The 16,034-nt window shown below is 41.8% G+C and overlaps 1 protein-coding gene and 1 long non-coding RNA gene across 7 annotated transcripts in view; one reads left to right on the top strand and one right to left on the bottom strand.

Annotated features, from left to right (window-relative positions):
* Positions 1-575: 575 nt before the first annotated feature.
* On the bottom strand, positions 576-14,586 carry LOC142493499 (uncharacterized). Its single transcript, XR_012801124.1, has 5 exons — positions 14,529-14,586; positions 8,421-9,077; positions 2,756-2,896; positions 2,284-2,355; positions 576-1,856 (listed from the first exon to the last, which is right to left on the bottom strand). It is a non-coding gene; the product is annotated as an uncharacterized LOC142493499 (long non-coding RNA).
* Positions 13,561-16,034, top strand: part of CDK19 (cyclin dependent kinase 19) — a 285,352-nt gene continuing 282,878 nt past the window's right edge. For 2 of the 6 annotated variants that reach the window (XM_075597622.1, XM_075597621.1), the window contains exon 1: positions 13,561-13,653. Coding sequence is in view for 4 of the 6 variants with exons in the window: in XM_075597620.1 (XP_075453735.1) it covers positions 13,943-14,070 (128 nt within the window). In the remaining 2 variants the exon portion in view is untranslated. The other 4 variants (XM_075597617.1, XM_075597624.1, XM_075597620.1 and 1 more) reach the window with 3 other exon arrangements.

The raw sequence follows: 16,034 nt of genomic DNA, 5'->3' as shown, positions 1-16,034 counted from the left end.
TGAAACATAAATATATATATGTATATGTATGTATGTATATATGTACATGTTGTGTATATTTTCATTGGAATGCAAGTTTGTACAGTACATGTGAAGTTTAACTATTACATTCATCATTTTTAGCAGCAAAATAACAATCTAGGTAGTTGGTGCTTTGCTTAGTAAATTCTATAGTTACACATATTGTCCTGACATTTGGTCTGTAACACACTCCATCATGTCTCGTTAAGCTGTATTGACAATTAGTATTGCACATACAATTACAGGAGCCGTATGTAGTTTTAATAATCACAATACACCATATTTGTAGGTATTATTTTAACATACTTGGGCACTACATCCTTTTGGAGTTGCTCTCCCCCGTACATGCAGTGTATGCAATATAATGTTAATGTATTTGTTCAATAACAGAAGTAGTAAGCAAAGTTGGGAACGTTTGGACAGCCATTACTGGACTGGTTTGTCCAAAGGATATTTGATGAACATGTACTCCCTGTTACTATATGTATGAAAGGACATATTTTGGGACAATAATTTTTCATGATACAAAAAAAAAGTTTTTTTTTTTTTTTTTTTTAAATCTTTGATGTGTATGTATTAGCCAATAACAATAACAAACAAAATGAAGTGAAATTTTTATGTTTTATTTATTTTCACGCAGCAAATTTGCGATTTAGTCATTAGACGTGCTTCATGCGTCTTGGGTCCGTCTTCTACCTTGCCCACGAACATTTGACATTCTTGGATGCACAATTGCTGTTTCGGGTGCTGTTGCAAGTTGAATTCTTGCAGGTGGGTGTGCCAATGGTGGTGTTGCAAGTTCAATTCTTGCAGGTGGGTGTGCCAATGGTGGTGTTGCAGGTTCAATTGTGGCAGGTGGCAGGTGGCTGTGCCAATGGTGGCGTTGCAAGTTCAATTCTTGCAGGTGGGTGTGCAAATCGTGGTGTTGCAGATTCAATTGTGGCAGGTGGCTGTGCCAATGTTGCTTGTGCCAGTGGCATTATGACTGAAGTTTATTGTGTCAAGGGTGCTGTTGGCTCTCTCATAATGACTGAAGGTGGCTGTGCCAAGCGGGTTGTTGTGAATGGCTTGATGGCAGGTGTGTGTGTGCCAAGGGTGCCGCGTAAACTTTGATGGTTACCTTAATAGAGTGTGCTTGTTTAATTTTTTTCCATGTAGACACCAGTATTTCCTCTGTTGTTTTCTCTTATGTGCTCTACATCTTGTTGTTACTTCAGGTATCTGTGCAATTAGTGGTTGCGGAGATGTTACATTTACTGCTGGTGGAGACGCTTTCATTCCTGTTTGCGGAGACGCTTCACTGACTGATTTCTGATACGCTTCCATTCCTGTTCCTGGAGGCACTTCAATGAGGCTTTGCGGAAAGTGTGCAATGAGTGGTTGCAGTGAATGTGCAATCGATGTCTCAGGAGAAAAAAATTGCACCATCTACGGAGGAGCCTCATTGAAGCTCCAGGAGGAGCCAGGATAGCGTCCTGCAGAGGCGAGTGCAGAGGCACGAAGTTCATTTTGTTTAATTAAGCTTTGAGCGATCTATTGCATCGAGCTATTATGTATTTTAAAATCAGCATTATTCATTATGAAAATATATTTTATATTTCTTATTTTTGATACCATTTGGTTATGAACCCACATCAATTGTTCCTGACGTGATATTTGGCTTTGCAACAAAAGCTCTTCTGATTGCTCGATTTGAAGCCAAATGGTCCTGGTGGGCACGATCAAGATGGTCCCGAGAGGTTGGACATAGCTTAAGCCTGGACTATCCTGATCCATACCGAAGAACAAACACGATGAATCAGACAATCCTGATCTGCTTCCAGGAGATGGTCTATCTGTTGTTAACAAATGAGGACAACATTAATAGTTTGTCACCGACAAAAGTACCAGTCACATAGTTCCTTGTTAAAATGCATGCTGATTAAATTGTCACTAACATCTTAAATTATGACGTCAGACTCATAATTAATGACATGGCTGATGGGCAATTGTGCATGACTAATTTGAGGCCATTGAAACGGTACCTATTGAGTCTGCCATGCAGCAGGCCAACATCATTACTTAGGATATCACACTAATATTCCATGATTGGACACATCAACAACACAATTTATAGCGGACTGCAACATCAGATGTGTAATTTTTAATTTTAATGGATAAACTCTGTCTATGTCAGTCAAAGCTGCAACTGTCTCATGGTCATATGAATGTGTAGTTGTGGCATAGGTGACACACAATATTAGTATACATTGATGGCCTCACCTTGAATTAATGGGGATGACACCTGGGATGCAGGGTTTGCCACTTGTGAGATGACCTGTGATGCAGGGTCCACTATGTAGAGTTTAGAGAAGATTGTTGTTAATAAGGGCAAGTATGTGAACATCACATTATCTGGAATATGAGTACAGAAGACTATAGAATTCATTAGACTCTTTGTATATGTGAGAGTTTAACTGTGATCAGCAGCAGCTGTTTCTACTACATATCAATAATGTTTGTATTTAACATATGACCTACATACAAATACAATGTTAATACTACTACATACTATGTGAATGCAGATATGTATGAAGGGGTTTATGTAGACTCACATAATAAACTGTATGAACTAAGTAGTATTCGACTCATGGCATCCTAACAGAATACTAATTATTGACCAGTCATGATAGTATAGTTTTCATAATGTGGACAAATCTCAAGTGTAAACCTTTACTCATGTAAAAGTACTGACCTTGGGGAAACAGATGATCGTTCACCCCGATATCCCTATCCCCACCCAAGCCTTCAACCAAGACGGGTGGCAATCTTGCACTTAGCTGATCCTCCAACGGAGTCAACCTTAGATTTGGGTCAGGAGGTCCTCCTCCAGTGCCTGAAGCATGTAAACGTATACTTTGTAATTTTGACTTCAATTTTCGTTTAATATCATCGAATCATTTCTGGCAATTGTCATGAGTTCAGACCTGATTCCCACAGGCAGACACAGACTGTTTAATCTCTTCCCACAAATTCCTTTTCACTTTGTATGTTGTCTTGCCCTTAGATATACAACCCATAACATTTGTTCAGAGACAGAAGTTATAATAAAGCAAAATGTTTAACAAATGTTGAACGCTTGTAATATTTTTTGGATATGCTGTTTGCCAGTATCTGTGGCACATGAAGGTTATCAGCATTTTGAGGCATACTTAGTAAATTATGTATATCAGTATATATAATGTTTACATACAATTGTACAATTCCTATATTTGTAAGCTGGTTGCTAACACTCAATTATAGCATGTGCATATCTAAACAAGGAAATGTCAGTTCTATGTGCATGCAGAAATGTTAACTAATAGATGGAAATTATAATTGTGACACTCAAAATAACAGATAAATAAATTAAAGGACACACAAAAAACCTCTCAAACTCACAAAACAAAACAACAGAAGACAATCCGATCTAAATTCACAACAACTCTAGCAATCCCAAATCCTCCAAATGCCTAGCTCTGTCTGTCTCTCACTCACTCTCAACAACACAGAGAAAGATTACAATAAAGCGACCATTTAAATAGGCCACTCTAAAAATTGATTGTCTCGTGAGATTGTTGCACAATGGGAAAAACTTTTATTTACACGCCACGCAATTTCCTCATTTTCAGAGAGACTATCATCACGCCGCTGGCTACTCGCCATTTTTGCAAATGTTGCTATCACTGGTATTCGGGGCTTTCTGCATACGGTGATAACAACGCTGTCAAAAATGGCGCATTAAAAATAAATGCCGATTTTTTTTTTCTATCTGACTTTAGTGCATAGGCCCCATTGTCTCTTCCTTCACCTTGTATGGCAGTTACTTAGTTAGTCCTCAGTCCCTTGGGGTAGGCTCTCGCTTGTGTGGTGGGCCCAGAGATTTGTATGTAGGCCAACGCCTTTGTATGGTTTCAGCACTGTGCGGTTGTCTATGGGGTGTCAGGTTCTCCCCCTGGTGTTTTATCTGGGCTGCTTCCCCCCCTTGGATGTGAAGATTATAGGGCTCTCTCCTACCTCCCTCTATTCAGTGGGGTTTCACCTTCAAGGGGCTAGTTTGGGTCCCAGTTCAGGCACGCTTCAGTTGCGTGGGTGCAGTGGCCATTTTGGGTCCCAGGGTCTTGGTGTCACAGCTCAGCGGAGGAACCAGGGATTGGGACAAACAGACTCGCCCGATCAGCCGGCCTTCATGGGGAGACATGCGGTAGGTGAGACAGGAATCGGCTAGGCCCGCTCCGACGCTCCATGGTTGTATTCGTGGCCCTCCTCTTAGCATCTGGCATTGGCCATTTTGAATGGTGCTCGCACGCGGCTGCTCTGGTCTGGCCCTTACCTGCTCACTCCCGAGCCTTCCGTCTACCCCACTCACAACCGGACATCTGATCGCTGCTTGATGCTGCTCTCACGGCCCGGAGGGGATGAGTTGGCTCAGCAGTGATCTCCTGGTCTATCGCGGCTAGTCGAGCGGTCCTCCGGTTAGCGCAGCTACTCAAGCCTGGCAGCCATTTTATTTGGGGAGATGAGCCGGCGGAGGCCACACTCTTCTTGAGCTCGGGACTCCTTCCACTCCTCGGACAGCTCCCTTCAGGTCTTGACAGGGTCCCGGGGCAAGCTCCTACTGCTCGGTAGTATTTTTATGGTGTTTTGGGCTGATTTGTGTAATTCTAGGGCTTAGCTGTTCTCAGTGGTAATGGAGCTGCTCCTGCCTGCGACCGCTCAGCACCTTGGTAACACCCTCCCCCAGTGCACAATCTTTTGTTAATCCATCATATTGTTTGAGTGAGATGATTTGCTTCTTCCCTATCATAAGTCACAGCCGTATTCTTTAACTGCATGATGGTTAACAGAAATATAAGTTCAGACTTTTAACAATAATATCTGGTTATTTATAGCTTAATAATTATTTGTTAAGTAATTTCATGAATATATTAAATTGCACAGAAAAAACAATTGTTTTATCACCTGATAATGAAAAACAAAAGAACAGATCCTGTGCTCCAACCAAATTGGGCTAAAATATACTAGTGATATGTTTACATTTAGAATCTAAGTCTGTGTAACAAAGAGTCATTTAGTTGCATCTTATCATCAAAACATGATTTAAGCCTGCCAAACTCGTCAAGGTAGACTCTGTTTAGCAGGTACCTACACTGTTACCATTACCCTGGTCCGACCTGATATGGTCCGACTAGAGGATTTGCAACCGGGCAGCAGGATGCAAGTGACCATGCCAGATTGTGGACTGCGGTCACTACGGGTCTTTTTGGATTGGGGTGCCGGTCGTGGCATGAAGGAGGTGGGGGTATTGCCTGGGTTAGATGCCGCAGTTTTGCTCGGCAATGACCTGGGGCATGTAACCTGTGTGTTCACAGCAGAGCTGGCTCCTGTTGCAGCGATCACTAGGAGCCAGTCATCAGGGACAGCAGAACCAACCCCTGTCCCCCTTCATTTGGGACTAACAGTTCCAGCGGTCTCTGCGGAGACCAGACAGGTAAGCCAGACTGAGTTGCAACCAGAGACTGACTTACTGTTCCCGTTACCTGTTTCTGTGCTCCATGACTTAGAGACTAAGGGTGGGTGGCTAGTGTTAGGAACAGAATTTATGGATGCAGTGAAAGCTGACCCCAGCCTAGAAGGTATAAGTGCGGGCGTCCGAGTCTCAGGAAAGTGGAGGGTCAGACCACTTGCTGTGGCACCTTAGGATCTGGGGTAGGGAGCCAGGATTTACAGGGTAAGATAGAGTCTGGACAGGTAGAAGATGGCTGGTGGTATCCAGGGAGTGTAGGCAGCAAGTATTGCAGGGAGCCCACTCAATTACACTAGTGGGGCATCAGGGGGTCACTCAGACGAGAATTCAGCTGTTGCAGCTTTACTCCTGGCCGGAGGCATCAGGGGCAGGGGCAGATTTCTGCCACCCCGGTGATGCCTGCCAGCCAGAGGGTAAAACGGGTGATTGTGTGTGGATACTTCTAAACTGGTTACCGGTAATGGGGAAACTGTTTCAGAGAGTAGCTAAGGCAGTGCTAGGTACCTTTGCTAGGATAAGAGGGTGCCGGGTAAGTAGTCAGCCAGTAGCAGTAGCCAGGGCTCGGTTAGAACAGCATAGGGTTCTGTTCTCAGACCAGCCGGGCAGGACACATTGTACAGATCATCCTGCACTCACAAGTGATCTGCGTCCTCTGTGTAAGTATGCCTACAGGGTATCTGCAGTGGTGAAGGGCAGTATAGAGGGAGGTAGGCGAGATGCTGGCCCTAGGGGTAAGTGAACCGTCTCAGAGCCCTTGGGCTTGTTCGGTAGTCCCTGTACCTAAGAAGGATGGGACCACCCGCTTCTGTGGGGACTGCCGATAGCTCAATGCAGGGATGGTGTCAGATGCCTATCCCATGCCCCACATGAATGAGCTCGCAGGGGCAAGGTATTGGGGACTACCAGGGATCTAAGTACAGGGTACTGGCAGATCCCCCTGACCCAAGAGGCTAGGAGAAGTCAGCCTTCATCATTCCGAGTGGCCTCTGTGAGGTTTAAGGATGCCACTTTGGATGAGGAATGCCCTGGCTACCTTCCGACGCCTGGAGGGAGTGCAGAAGTATGTAGGGCATACCTGAAGGAGATAGTTGGATATAGTCATTCATGGGATTTAGAGCTAGTGCAGGTAGCAGCAGGGCTAGCTAGAATAAGGGAAGCAGGGCTTACTGTGAAACCCACAAAGTGCTGAGTAGGGGTGGCTTATGTGTTGTACCTAGGGCACAGGGTGGGTGGAGGGCATCTGACTTTTCTGTGCACCGCTGGCTACTGCAGAAAGTTTGTCCCACAGCCCAGTGCTGTGACTGAATCCCTGACTGACTGGACCGAGAAGCGACTCTCAGTACTGGTGGTTTGGTCTCCCGCCTGCAAAGTTGCTTTCCAGGCATTAATGACCGCACTGACCTGTGCTCTGATACCAGATGCACCATACTTCTCTAAAAAGTTTTGGGTGCAGACAGATGCATCAGACTTTGGCATCAGGACTGTGCTCAGCCCAGTAGGGGAGGGGGGCAGCGGGCACGGCAGTGCAGATGGACTATTCCACAAGGACAGTCCTGTTGAACATTTAACCCCAAGAGCTGTGCCGCCCGTCAAACCGCCGGTTGGGGCGATTGTGCCAGCGCCTACACTTTGAGGTGGGAAGGTGTGATGGTGAAGGGGTACCCAGGCCATTAATAAAGGTATTTGGCCCGGCTGGGTGCCCCTGAGCCCTATTGGGGAATTGTGAGTGTCAGCTCTTCAACCCAATTGTGGCATCTAACTGCATGTGTAATAAAGATATGTGTGAATTTTTACTGTTCCAGGAGTGCTAACCAGCGGAGGTGTGCAAGGGGCGAGTTTCAGGGATGATTTTACGGTAAAATGTTGTCAGGGTGTGTTGTGGTAGCATGGGGCCAATGTTGCAGGTTACCCCGAAACATGCACTCAGGAATCTCCCCAGACTCCTGAGGACATGAGGAACACAGAAAACCAGATAAAATCCTCCCTAGAAAGCAGTTTGCAGCTCACCGCCAAATCTCCCTGCTTCAGCACAAACCAGAGCAGCAAGACCAGGCAGGGAACTGGGTTACATTACAGATCCTGGGGTATGCCCATATCCCATAACCCAGTGAGGGGTTCTGTACCTCTCTCACCAGATATAAGGTGAAGAGAGTTATAGGGGTTTTTAAGTTAACATGTAGAGTGTCAGCTCTGCAGCCCGGTAATGGCTGCAGTGCTGTGAATGTGTTATAATTGTCTGTGTGTGTCCTGCTAGGTATAAGCGGACCACATTAATACCCTGAGTGAAACTGTATAAGTGTTGTAACAAGTAATGTATCAGTTATGTATCATGTGTGTGTACTAAGTGTATTTTCATAGTATTTTGTAAATCAAGCTGTGTGTGTTCAGGACTGACTGCACCTCTTAGAATAGGCCATTCTCCGACAAAGAGTGCAAGCAAGGGTATCTTTCTTGGACATTTGAGGCTCAGAAGTTAGCATACTGCAATCTATTTCTCGGTCCAAGAAAATGTATTATACTACCTATTTTTCTTTCTTTTCAACTTAATTTGTATATACATTTATTTTATATATATTGTTGTTAACATGAAACAAGAGACCAATAGAGCTACAAGTCTCTTATAAATACCTAATCTACTCCTAACAATTAGCCATCTGGTAGTGAACCCTGGAAGCTGTCAAAGAACTTGTAAATATACTAGCTGTAAGTTTAGAGAGCCTGACATTACAATCATTTGACACACCAATTTGTAATGGTATGAAAATTATCGTTGATATCATCATACACAAGCATTAATGATGTGGAGACCTGAGGACTGACATGTAAAAATTAACCGAAATACGATTAAACTTACATGCTCATCTACACGCCTGTGTTGATTTTGACAATTTTTTTTTTAACATCTTCTTTTTTTAAGTTTACTTCAAAGTTGATCTTGTCTGCAGGGCTTGCTTCTCCTCCTTCCAGCTTCAGTAGTGCTAGGTCTGCGGCAGCACAACAAATAATCAAAACAAGAGAATTTAGCCAAATATCTCACACACATATAAGTACTGTTTTTGTGATGACATGCAGAAAAATGATCCACTGTTTATACAGTTACACACCGCCAGACATAAACTGATTACCTGGAAAGATATACAGTTATACACCGTTTATGGAAGTGGACTTGGCAGAAAGCCATGAAGGAGATTGTGCTTAGAAGAGATTATTGGAGCTAATACAAAATAAGCATTAGCTACCTGTACTGATTAACAGGTGAAACTGTGGAAATAGAAAGGGCCATAATGGCATGAGAAACAGATTAAAAATGTAGCGAGGAAGTACAATAGAACAACTGGGAAACTTGTGACAATTCACAATTATCCTTAACTTCCCCTTTAGTGTTTAACAGTCCTGCTCCACAAGTCCATTTACATTCTGCATATTCCAGTTCTATTGCACTGCATTTCAATGCTTCATTCAGTGTTCAGTCCACTCAGGCATTTCTGACAGATTTTTGACACTGCAAATCCTAAAAAAAAAAAAAAAAATCACTAAACTAAATATTTACTCTAATAATGAATACGGAAATGTCAGCATTTCAGTCCAAATCAATGTGGGCCAATAGAGGATCAAAACAAAGACATACTGAATACATGCCATTTGGCAACTCGAAAGACTCGGAATTATAAAAGGAAGGTCAATCCTTGTTTTATTTGCTGGATACAAGATATGATACAGTTATTATGCTGGCTTCCTTCCTGCATGATAAGATTAATAGACTTTACCTTCTTGTGCCATAAAATTAAATGTTTACAGACAGTACACATTTTAAATGAGTAAAAATAAGAATTTTGCACTGCCCCAGATCATTTTCCAAATTATATTGTCTTCATTGTCCATTTAATTATATATATATATATATATATATATATATATATATATATATATATATATATATATATATATATATATACATACACATACTATTATAGTCTTTCCACTTTATTGCATTATTGTTTGTTTGTCTGAAAATGCTTATTTATAAATAGTTATGTCATGTGTCAATTATTATTGCATTCGTACTTCCATAACAAAATACCTGCACTGTATGAGGGAGACTCTATACTCTATTTTGTCTTCAGGTCATATACCATAGACCCGGAAAATTGCCAGAGTTGTCCCAGTCTACAAAAGTGTGGGCAAAAACAGTTTCTCCAACTACAGACCAAACTCTTTTCTTCCAATACTATCCAAATCCACGGAAAAGTGTGTCCTCTCCCATTTAAATGTCAAGACAAATTTCCTTAGCCAACTACAATCTGGCTTTCCCCCAAACCCCTCCGTGGTAACTTCCCTCTTAAAAGTTTGCAATTTGATTGAGTGTGGAATGGAACTGGGACAACTAATTGGTGCAATATTAGGTCCGGGCCATAGAGGGGGGGAGCCGGGCTGAACCGCGCGGACGCTGAGGCTCACCTGCAGAAGCTGTGCGATTCCACGCACATACAGGCGAGCCAGCGTCCGCGATCGGAGGTGGGGGGAGACTGAGGGAGGCGGGGCAGTGACGTCGCTGGGCCAATCGCCCACGACGCACTGACGTCGATGTCACGGCGCCAACGTCACGGCGCCGTTGACGCAGCCCCACTCTCATTGGAGGTTTTCAGCCGACAGCGCGCTGAAAAACAGCTTGGCGCTCGGCTGAAAACTCCAAAGCCTCCGCACGCCTGCGGGCGCTCGCGCGAGCCCCCTCTCAAGGCATCCTCATTGAGGATGCTGGGGCTCAGCGCTGAGCGTCCGCACGGCTCAGCACGGCCTGTCCTTGTATGGACTCGGCTTTAGATTTTGCAAAGGCTTTTATTTATTTATTTATCTAATGTTTTACCAGGATGTAATACAGTGAGAGTTACCTATCATTTTCAAATATGTCCTGGGCACAGTGTTATAATAACAATACATGGTTACATTAAAAGGATAAAGGTTATACGGTCAATTCACAGGCATTTTGTGGACAGTTAGAGTTGGAAAATTGGGTACAGGGGATAAAGGGCCGGTGACTTTCATATTCAAACAGAGCAGTTTTAACATCACCAAACATTGGTGAACGGCAGCAAACAGCTCATACTATTTAGCTGCCCTTTGACTACGCCAAAGGCTGTCCACCTTTTGGGCTACGCAAATGTAGACTGAGGGGGTTCAGATTGAATTTGGCTGTGGTTTCAAAGTCCTTTGTCATCCTAGGTCATTAACATTCCAGAGTGTGGGGCTGATGAAACACAGCAGTAAGCAAACGCAGATATTAACCCTCAGCACACTGGTTCTATGCAGAGGGGAGCAGCTCTTGGAGAACCCCATCAGGTGTCTATCTTTGGGGCGACACGGATGTAGACTGGAGTTCCAATTTTGATACTGTGGATCATGTTATCTTGTTAAACAAGCTTCAGTTATCTGGAATAGGGGAACAAGCTTTAAATTGGTTTCACTCATACCTATTAGGTAGATGCCGATTTGTGTCTACCTTGGGCTCTTACTCCAACCCTTTGGATATCACCTGTTGGGTCCCGCAAGGCTCTATTCTGGGACCCATACTCGTCTTTGGTCTTCATTAATTATCTATCTACGATTTGTAAAGCAGCTTCAATACACATATACGTGGAAGACACAATCTTATATGTACACTGCCCTAGCCTGACTGACCTTGGACACGTACTGCAATCTAATTTTTCAAGACTTGACTTGAATTTCCCAAAACAAACTGTTTTTAAATACAGACAAAACTGTATCAACGGTATTTGGGACTAAGGCTACATTTGTAAAGTTTCAAACGACAGAGCTACAGATCAGAACCAACTCTAACACCACGCTAGTCCATGTCACTAGTTTTAAGTATCTGGGCATATAGTGACTCGCACTTAACATTCGGGCTGCATATTGGTACTCTGACATCCAAAACCTATGCCAAACTAGGTGTACTTATAGAAACAAATCCTCCCTGAGCCCACTGGTCAGAAAGGGCATTGCCCAGCAGATGCTAATGCCAAATATAGACTATGTATACAGTATGTACATAGCATATGGTACAGCATCTCAAACTTACCTTAGCAAACTAGACACCCTCTACAACTCAATATGCCGCTTTGTACTACCATGTAATTACAACATACATCACTGTAAAATGCTCCAAGAATTACATTTTTCCTGTCTTGTCTTCAAATACTTTCTGGACAAGCTACCCACCTTACTGAACAAGCTCCTCACCCCAACCACACGCAGCTCTTATCACCTGAGATCTTACTCCAAAAGACTATTCACAGTCCCAAGGTTCAACAAAGAATCCGGTCGCACCTCCAGTCGTTCCCATGCACCTCACGCCTGGAACAATTTACCAGAGACTATCAAAAGCACCTCCAGTATAAGTCATTTCAAGACTTCTGCCGTCTCTCATTTTAATCTTGTCTGTAACTGTTACACACACCCATAATCATATTATCTCTAACTGTTAATGAAATGTCTGTAACCTGCATGTATAACCTCTGTTCAATTAATGTAACCACATATTGTCACCTGTAACTCTGTGCCCAGGCCATACTTGAAAACGAGAGGTAACACGAAATGTTGGTAAAACATTTAATTAATAAATAAACAACAAAATGATGGTTAAGGACTTACAATATAAAAGAAGTGAGAGCAGGGAGTCAAATAAATAAAGAAAGGAGAAGAACAAGTTCCGAAAGAGAATAATAATAATGACAGTGACAAATAAAGGAAAAAGATTAAGTGATATTTGGAAAAAATAAATAAATTATGAAATAGCCAAGTAAGGAAAAGGTTGTAGAAAAAAAGGGTATGTTTACTAAGCAGAAGATACAGTCTGGAAGGTGTCCTCCGGCACCACAAGACACCTTCCAGCTACTGCAGTATTTACCAAGTGACTGGAAGACGTTTTGAGGCTGTAAATTAGCACAGTCCATCATCTTACATTAAAATGAACTGATTTTCATTGAAGACCATTTACTAAGTGGCAGGAGTCACACAACCATTCCCTGGATGGATGCACATTCATATAAAGCTACTTTGACTCCATATAATTTATTAAAAAATCAATGGTTATGTAGGTCTCATATTTTATATATGGGCCTGTGATGATTTAAATCATTTATTACGTTAATTTAATAAATTGTATTACAGTATTATACTTTTAATTTAAATTGAATTATACTTATTGTATTGAAAATAAACCATTTATGCTTTATTAACTTGCACCTTACAACTTGCATATTGTGAAAATGTCAAATTAACAACACACACCTACTAATATGCTGTATCTACTGTACAAGGGCATAATTGACATTCAATAAATATACAGTACTCAAGGTTTAAATGGGATGTCACGTGAAATGAGTATGTCTGAACCACTACTTTGTTAATCTCATAAGGCCCATTTTCAATATGCTGTGAAGCTTCTCCCCTACCCTGTAAAATATATATATTTCAGAGGTCTGTGGGGATGCACAATTCAAGTGTCTTTTGCCTGGATTAAAGGAAGTTCAAAATTGTATCTGATATCTGGTGCAGATTAGTTTGTGTTTATATAATATATATTTTAACCCTGATTATCCCAGCATTGGTAAGTGGCTTTACAGCAGTTGAATAGAGGCTTAAAAGAATAGTTAGCAGAAATGAAAGGGAGCATTAATGTTCAACTACTGTTCTGTTGTTGTGCATTGGAATGAGAAGCTACTAGAGTACAGTATTTATACATTGAATATTACAGATTTAGAGTTAAAAAATGTGATCTGTGGCCTATGAGATGGGAAAGGTGTCAGAAATATGATCGTATGGCTTTTCACTTTGAAAAAACAGAAGAGACGCCCAAATGTGGAGAAAAACATGATTTTAAAAGAAAGTAAATAAGAAAGAAAAACATGTCACTGTTAAGGGAACACAGTGCTGCTTATAAAACATGACAACTCATTGCTTTTCTGTGACTCTCACTTCTTCAGTCGGTCTAACTGAGTTTTAGCATCAGCATCCCTACTGGAGGGTCACACTTACAGAACAAGTGAACAACTACCTCTGCCCCTGGGGAAATTGTGTACAGGACTCAGGTATTGTATTATATGTCTTTATACATTACAATACCACCTCTGCCTGTGCTGAAGTTGTGTACAGGCATCTGGAGCGAGGTTTAAGTGAAATGGAAAGTAAAGATAGAGGGCGCCCATCATGTAAACCAGATGGCATGCGTCTCTTTGCAAAGAAGGAAAACAAGGAAATGGTGGAGGGAGAGCCTGCCACTTATTACATGTAACGACCGGCAGCAGCAGCGGGGAGGGGAAGGAGGAAGGGGGAAGCATTGATGGCTTAAACACACACAACACTCTCGGGCCGAGGAGTATGGATTACGATTTTAAAACCAAGCTGTCTGCCGAGCGGGAGAAAGTGGAGGATCTCTTTGAATATGAAGGTTGCAAAGTGGGTCGGGGGACCTACGGGCATGTTTACAAAGCTAAGAGGAAGGCTGGGTAAGAGGAGTGGGGGGAGGGAAGAGGGCGTGTGGAGGAGGGAGGTGTGTGTGCCAGGTTACTATATGCACACCTATAATAACATGTACCATGTATACACACACATATAACATGCACCTTTAATAACCTATACTTATCTCTCTCTATATATGTATACAATTGTATGTATACATATGCTAATACCTGTGTTTATTTATATTAGCCTCCCTGTATGTGTGTGTGTGTTCTGTCTACACATACTGTAACACCTCTACCATCATTTGTGTGTGTAATGCACAACTTCTACCTCTTTGTACGGCATATCCGTAGCCTGTAACTCTGTGTATGTTTGTACCCTATATATATTGAGGATGACATGCAGTGTACATAGCTGCTAGCTGCCGCTCCTGTCAATGCTGCAGGTTATTGATGATGATTATGTTGTAGTAGTTGTGTGTGTGTGTGTGTGTGTGTCATACAATGTATTTGTAGCTTTCTCCTCCTCCTCTGCACACGCCCGGGCTGCTGCTTGAGTTGTGTTGGGGGAGGGATGAGCATGAGCTGCCAATGTTTATGTGCCAGCCTTGTGGTCCCTCCTCCATATCCATCCCTCCTCCTCCTCCTCCTCCTCCTCAGCACCATGTGTGAATATTTTCCTCTTCTTCCATCTCCCCTTTGAGCTTATTCCTCTTTTTATAGCATTTTCTTCCTCCTCTCAAAGTCTGCTCAAAGGTGCAGTCCCACTGAGCAACATGTGCTGCATCCACAGCAAACTGAGTGAACTTGCATTATGTCTTATGTAATACATATACTACCAGGTGTAATGAATAGATGATAGCAGTTTTCTGCATAAAAGCACAGTAACAAATATCAGATTATACAGTATAAACTGATTTTGTTATGTGTTAGTTCAAAACTCCTAATTAATGGATGAAGACAGAATGCAGCAGTAACTACTATACCTAGAACATGTATATTAAAGTACGATTACAATGTGGCCCATTTTAAGAGGTGTCAGAAAAGATTGTAATATAGCAGTATTTCTCTAAAACAGATCAGGATTACAAAAAAACAACAACCCAATAATATCCTGTATTAAAGATTTTAAAGCGGCAATTCCAGCACCTCTTCTTTAAATATTATCACTGCCATTAGCACTATATTTAAAAAGTTTTAATTGGCTAAGTGTTAAAGCACGTTTCTTAGCAGCCTGAGCACAACGCGTGATTATTTTCATCATTCTTCTTATTTTTCTCAGGCTCAGTTTTCTGGGAGATAGATGAAAAAATAACAACAAAAAAAGAAAAAGTCTTCCTGGACCCGTAAAGCCTGATATTTATTTATTTGTTTTATAAAAATGTTTTACCTGGAAGTAATACATTGAGAGTTAGTTACCTCTCATTTTCAAGTATGTCCTGGGCACAGAGTTATAACAATACATGGTTACATTAAAAGAACAGAGGTTATACAGTAAATTCTCAGACATTTAATTTCATCCTATAATGCGCAAGTACTGGTTCTATAACTCCTCAACACAGCATTTCTTATTCTGGCTTTCATTGTTGAAAACAAACATATTGCAGCATTTCGCAGAAAATAAGAGTACTGTTTCATCTGAGGAAGACAGTGTTGCTCTTGAAAGCTTGTCTTTAAAATATATTATTAATAATATAATCTAATTCTATAATGATTATTATTATATTCTGTTCGTCTAAATAAAAATAGAGTTGACCTACTATTGAAGCATGGCAGGACATTTCACAGCCAGCAACACTAGCCACAAATACATGTCACCGGTCAGTCTTAGAAGCATAAATTTTAAAAAGAAAGTTAAAATTCCAAACCATGAAAAACCACTGACTTCGACACACACAAAAGAACATAAAACAGAGGAATATGACAATTAACCTCTTTAGTGCCAGACTCATTTATTGTAGCTTTTAGACAGTAGGCAAATCCTAATTCCTCGGTCGCCACTGATGAGC

Source organism: Ascaphus truei, chromosome 4, assembly GCF_040206685.1.
Source record: "Ascaphus truei isolate aAscTru1 chromosome 4, aAscTru1.hap1, whole genome shotgun sequence".
Taxonomy (NCBI): domain Eukaryota; kingdom Metazoa; phylum Chordata; class Amphibia; order Anura; family Ascaphidae; genus Ascaphus; species Ascaphus truei.
The sequence above is the reverse complement of the archived record's forward strand: the minus strand, read 5'-3'. Positions and strand labels throughout refer to the sequence as shown.